This window comes from Gekko japonicus, unplaced genomic scaffold, assembly GCF_001447785.1.
Source record: "Gekko japonicus isolate JY-2015 unplaced genomic scaffold, Gekko_japonicus_V1.1 scaffold27, whole genome shotgun sequence".
NCBI lineage: Eukaryota > Metazoa > Chordata > Lepidosauria > Squamata > Gekkonidae > Gekko > Gekko japonicus.
Window position 1 is genome coordinate 803,725 of NW_015172002.1, and position 6,706 is coordinate 810,430.

General features: G+C 40.8%; 1 protein-coding gene across 1 annotated transcript in view; it reads right to left on the bottom strand.

The window, feature by feature from the left end:
* UBR1 (ubiquitin protein ligase E3 component n-recognin 1) overlaps window positions 1-6,706 on the bottom strand; it is a 105,186-nt gene that overhangs the window by 57,648 nt on the left and 40,832 nt on the right. The window contains exons 13-15 of the mRNA XM_015420081.1: window positions 4,775-4,874; window positions 2,044-2,172; window positions 721-901 (exon numbers count right to left, since the gene is read on the bottom strand). Of these exons, the coding sequence (XP_015275567.1) occupies window positions 721-901; window positions 2,044-2,172; window positions 4,775-4,874 (410 nt within the window). The remainder of the gene's footprint in view (window positions 1-720; window positions 902-2,043; window positions 2,173-4,774; window positions 4,875-6,706) is intronic.

A 6,706-nucleotide genomic window follows, 5' to 3' on the forward strand; every position in this document is an offset into this window, starting at 1 on the left:
CGGCTTTTCACAGGTATTGAGTTATAATTTAAAGTAACAAAATTACAGGACACGAGATGGAGAAAATGCAAGTTAATAGGATCGAAAAGAACACTGGAAAAGGATTACAACCTTATATTAATAGTTGAAATGGAATTATAAAAGGGCCTAAACCAAGGTGTGGTTTGCAGTAGATAGAAATGAAAGTGGCCATAATAGAAGGACTGAGGAAAACCTATAATAGAGCTTCAGAAGTGCATAACACTGGAAAAGGATTACAACCTTATATTAATAGTTGAAATGGAATTATAAAAGGGCCTAAACCAAGGTGTGGTTTGCAGTAGATAGAAATGAAAGTGGCCATAATAGAAGGACTGAGGAAAACCTATAATAGAGCTTCAGAAGTGCATTAATTAAACAAAATAATGGCAGGACGGTAGAATATTTTTATTTATACATATTTTTCCCAATGATCTCAGCAAGATATTATTCAACCTCTCGGGTTGCATATGATTAACATAATAGGTAACAAATTTAGGTCAATTATATTGTAGTAACGGTAGCACTGTGGTGCAAGAAACTAATCTCCTTTTATGTAACACTGTTTGTTTTGTTTGTTTGTTTTGTTTATTTGGAAAATTAATAAAAAATTCATTAAAAAAAGATTTAAGGAGCAATTCATTGCAACTTAAACTGAAAGTAATTCTCTTGGATAGAAACAGCAAGCAACAAGACACTTACCAGCAAGCATTCTGGACAATGGTAGATGAATGCTGACAGGATCTGCAGAGACTTTGAAATGTTTACTTTCCAGAGTATGTCCACCTAAATGAATCACTGTCCTCTCCCTTGAACAGCTATTTGCACTACATTTCACTACTGCTGCATGGCATTCCTTGTAAGCTGTCAGCAACAACTTTTCCTAGAATGGACAATATTCGTACAAATGTAACTTTGAAATATACATCCTTTCCCCCAACGATGTAATGGTGCTCAAAACGCTCTACAGACAATTTTCTTTAATATGGCACACATCATGCATCTCAGGTTAGAGAAAACAGAGTTTAATATTAAACCTTTATGATAATACAACTCTCTAAGAGATACAAAAAGAAGTTATTCTATAAGAATATGCATTGTCCAGTTGAATTTCTTTAGCAGCATCCTTCTTTTTTCTGACTGGGAGCAAAGCATCCAGGCCTCATCCTCACAATTATCGAACAGTTAAATAAATGCATTAAGTACATGTAAACCCTCTATACATACCTATTTTCGAGCATCTCCACTCTGTCAATTTTCAGACACCATTTCCTCCTATTAGAACTTTTTGACTTAACTGTATGTTTTTAATTCTGAAGTTTCATGAAAGATATACAATGCCAGACATTGCCGAACTAATTTTGTCATGGTGTAAGAAGTCATTTTAGCTTCATAAAATGGGTTTCAAAACCTCAAAGAAGCTTTGTAGAACAAGACACAAGGATCCAGTGAAAATATGTACCCCCATAGCAGGTTTTTCCTATAAATGACTAGCTCAGGTTTGACACACATGCAAATTCCTATCCAAGTCAAGAATCTATACTTTGGCTGCGGTCACACACACTAAATAATCCACTTTCAATCCACTTTCACTGCACTTTCCAACTGGATTTTTACTGTGTGAACTGGAAAAATGCAATTCGAAAGTGGATTGAAAGTGGATTATTTAGTGCATGTGACTGCAGCCTTTGTAAAATAATGGCTGTTCTATGTTATGCATCTTTATATTATGCCAACTTGTTAACAGCATCATATAAGTGGGGATTTATTTATTTGGCTGAATGCAAAGATTTCCACAGACTTTTCAGATCAATAGAACTACTATAACAGGATGTGCCACTTCAACTGTTGAGGGCCCAGGAGGAAACAAACACTGATAGGTTAATGTTGAGCATTCAGGCCTACCATGGTCTGGGAAAGGAGAGGAGGGAACTGCTCACAAGGAACTTCTGAAAATTTTAGATCTTCCATGAACAGTAGGTTTCTCTATTATACAGTGGCACAATTTTGTTCAAAAAAACTTACATCACAAGCACACCACTCCTGAAACATCAAGAGAACATTCTTCAACTGCATCTGAATAGTAATAGCTGCTTCCCAGTCTGGATCCACCTCAATGTGTTGACCAATTTGCCTTTTTATTTCTTCCATTCCCTGTAATTACATTCCACATACATAATTGCATTGTAATATTTTGACCGGTCACAATCCACATAACTGCTTTCAGACTTATTTAGAGATTGTTATGCTCCTGGACTAATTTACATGGAAGTTAGTTCAAACTGAATCAAGGCAAGTTGTAATCCCATTCAAATATGATTATGAGAGTGGACTTTAATTTTATCCCAGTTTGAAGCATCATGAATATATGAACTACTGGATGAGACCACTGATCTATCTACTCTGGCACCCTGTCTCATACAGTGGCCAACCAGTTATTTTGGAGGAACAACAACAGGCACAAAGGCCAAGGCCTTCCCCTGAGGTTGTCTCCTGGCATGGATTGTCTCCTGGCATTCATGGATTGACTGTCTCTGAATTCAAAGGCTCCCTTTAGTCAACATGGCTAGTAGCCACTGATAGACCTGATAGACCTGTCCTCCATGAATGTGTCTACTCCCTTTTTAAAGTGCTCTGTGGTTGTGGTCACCACTACATCCTCTGGCAGTGAATTCCACATTTCAATCACTCATTATGGAAATTTCCTTTTCTTCACACTGAATCTACTGCCCATCAACTTCATCAGATGCCCTCAAGTTCTAGTACTTTGGGAGAGGGAGAAAAAGGTTCTCTGCCCAATGCATAGTTTTATAAACCTTCATCATGGCCCTGCTTAGTTGTCTCTTTTTCTAAACTGAAAGTCCCAGACTCTTCAGCCTTTCCTCATAGGAAAGGTGTGCTCCAACCACTTATGTGCTCTGTGCTGTACTTTATCAGCACCGCAATGTCCTTTCTGAGATATGGTAACCAGAACTGCACACAAATGAGGCTGCACCATAGATCTATATAGGGGCATTAGAAGGTTGGTCATTTTGTTTTCAATTCCTTTCCTGGTAATCCCCCTCATAGAGTTTAGCCTTTTCATTGCTGCAGCGCAACAAAGCCAAGGTCTCTTTCCTTAAAATACTTGACGTTGGAATGTTTTGTTCCAATATAGATCACCTCACACTCACCTGCACTGAACTTCATTTGTCACATTGTCGCCCATTCACCCAATTTGTGGAGATCCTCCTGGAGCTCTTCAGAGGCATCTTTGGCTTTCACCACCCTGAATAATGTTGTGTCCTCTGCAAACTTGGCCGCTACACTGCTCACCTCTAGTTCCAGATCATTTATGAATAAATTAAATAGGACCAGCCCTAATACTGATCCTAGTGGGATCCCACTGCCTACTTCTGTCCGTTGCAAAAGCTATTTATTCCTACTCTTTGCTTCCTGTCATTTAACCAATTTTTAATCCCTAAGATAACCCATCCTCTTACCCCATGACTGCTAAGCCTGCTTAAGAGTCTTTGGTGAAGTACCTAGTCAAAAGCCTTTTGAAAGTCCAAGTACGTAATGTCTACTGGGTCACTGTTATCTACATGCTTGTTCACTCTCTCAAAGAACTCCAAAAGGTTGGTGAGGCAGCACTTCCCTTGGCAGAAGCCATGCTGATCTCCTGCGGATTCCCCTTTGCTCCTCTATGCACCTAATACAGTTTCTACTAATTTGCCTGAGACAGACATTAGGCTCATTAATTTCCTGGTTCCCATTTGGAACCCTTTTAAAAAAAATATTGTGTAACATTTGTTACTCTCCAGTCTTCTGGTACAGTTGTTGATTTTAGTGACAAGTTATATATACGGGTTAGTAGATCAATATTCAAGTTCCTTAAGAACTCTTGGGAATATGCCAGCAGTGTCTAAAGACATTGATTTTGAATTTCTCCAACAGGTTTAGAACTTCAACTCTTGTAACCTCAATTAGATAGTTTTTCAGACTCCCTTCCTGAAAATAGTGGCTGTGGCCTGGGTACATGCTCCACACTTTCCACAGTGAATACAGATGCAAAGAATTTGTTGAGCTTCTCTGCCATGTCCTCATCTTCCTTTAGCAAGCCTTTTATTCCTTGGTCATCCAAAGGTCCAACTGCTTCTCTGGCTGGTTTCCTGTTGCAGATATATTTACAGAATGCCTGCCTTGATGTTTTAGTAATATGCTCCTTAAATTCTCTTTTTGCATACCTAATTATTCGCTTACACTTCTTTTGCCAGACCCTTTGGTCCCTTCTGTTCACGTCATTGGATCAGACTTCCACATTCCAAAAGAAGCATTTTTGTTTTCTATGACTTCCCTGACTGAGATAGTTAACTATGCAGGCATTCTTTTAGACTCAGCAGTATGCTTTCCAACCTGGGGGATGCATTCTATCTGGGCTTTAATTAGTGTAGGTTTAAATAACTTCCAAGCATTTTCCATGGATTTAACCCTCTTGTGTTTTCCTTTTAGCTTCTTTTTAAATACTGACCTGATTTTTGTATAAGTTCCCTCTCTTGAAATCAAATGTTACTGTTTTGGACTTCACTGAGGTAAAACAAAAAAGTCAGATCCCCTTAAAAACACTTAAAGAATCTTTATGATTTCATATTATGAAACAGTACTATATTAGAGTACACTGGTGTAAAATGGTCATTATCCCAGCAATGCATTTTGAGTGTTAATACTATTAAACTCATCAAAGTCAAATTAGATATGTGCCACTAACACACAGTACCTGCATGCAAGCAAGAACCTTCAGGAAAGACCGGAACCCTTCCAAAAATTGTTCCCGCAGCTTTTCTGTCCATAATGTAGGCTTACTGATCAAAATGTATCTGTCAATTTAAAAAATTTCTTGTATCATTTCACACATTCAGAGGTTTCCTGCCTTCATTAAAAAAAACCTGGCTTCAAACAAACAATATAGAATTAGAATTATATAGCGATGGTCAGGATTCTGGAAATCTGCACATGGAAACCCCATTGATGGCTATTTTGTTGATGTAGCCAGGTTGAAATGTGGACAGGTAGGGAGTTAATGACGAATGATATCCACTGCCACAATTTTATCAGAACAAGTATTTGCAGTTTAGGGAGACAAAACATAATGTAAGACTGTTATTGTCTATATCTCAGGCACTACTTAATTTCTAGAATCCAACTAGCAACTATATCCTGGTGACAGCAAAGCAATGTGAGAAGGAAGGAGGCACTGTGCTGGCCTGTCTGACTGAAGGCCAGCAGTAGATCTGTGATTTCAACCAGCCAGGGCTCAGAAATATTAAGGACTCCTCAGGAGAAGAGACTTTTCAGGAGAAGAGGAGCCCCATGTAGCCAGCCTTGAATGAACAGAAGTTGATCAGCAGAACAGAAGTTGATACAGGCTTGAATAGAAGTTGATACAGGCTTGTCAGGATTCACAGCCAACAGCTGATGCAGAACCACCGACATCCTCCAGTCCTGATTCAGCAGGTGAACCTCAGTTATCCAATTGTTCCCAGCCCCAGTATCTCCTACACCCTTAGAGTGCTGCAGACAGAGGCTGAGAACAGAATTACAGGCAAGAAGGCAGAGTGCACGCCTCCTGGTCCAACACCAGCTGCTTGCTGATGACAAAGATGAGTAGTTACAGGATTATTTCTGAGCAGCTGGCTACAAGCATGAACCTTAGGCATGGGGCTATAAAAAAACAGCCAAGAAAGGCTGTTAGGCATGGACGCAATGCATAAGATAGAGCAGGGGTGTCAAACATAAGGCCCAGGGACCGGAACCGGCCCGTCTAAGGTTCTTATGTGGCCTGCGAGCAACTAGTGCAAGGGAAGGAACAGGAGACCGCTTGGGGGGGAGTGGGTGGAGCCACTTTGATTGTGGCTTAAGCTTGGCGGAACAACCTCATCTGCAGCAGTCAAACAGCAGGGGAGCGTCTGCCCAGTGCTGCACCACTGGCTCTCCAGTCTGTCCATGTAGGTTTTCCTTTGCACCCCCTCCAGCCCATGGGACCTTGTAGTGAGGATACAACAACTTGGAGCTTACCAGCGACTGTCCTTTATACAATTTATATCTCCTGTACCCGGCATTACATTTTATGGCACACATGGCCCAGCCCGACAAAGGCACATTTACGTCAGATCTGTCCCTCGTAACAAATGGTTTTGACACCTCTGTGATAGAGGCTAAGCCACAGACTGACTTGCCTAATTCTTGGAAGACTGACCTTGAACTAAATGACCTTGCCTAGCTTGACTTCTAGAATCCTGACTTTGGACTGAATGGCCCTGCCCTGCCTGATTTCTGAAACTTGGTACTCAGAGCCTGCAAGCCAGTACACTGCTCAGGGGAGACTTGGGTTGAGAAGGAAGGGTTGAATCGGCATCCAGACCCTCTTCTACTTGTTCCCAGATGGAGGAGGACACTCCTCCACCACCACTCAAAGGAACTCCCCCTAGTCTTCCTCTTCCCTTTGGGATGCTCCTTGTCCCCTCTCTGCATTTTGGCAGCCTCAGCCCTGGGGAGAGGAGCAACCCTGACATCTTCTAACTGCTTCTAGCTGCAAGGTTTTAAATAGCTCTGCACATCCTTTACATGCCCCACTCTCCACTGTCCAATTATGTTGCAAGCTTTGTTGGCACAATATGATCTGCCAGTCTGGCAGCAGGGGTGACATCAC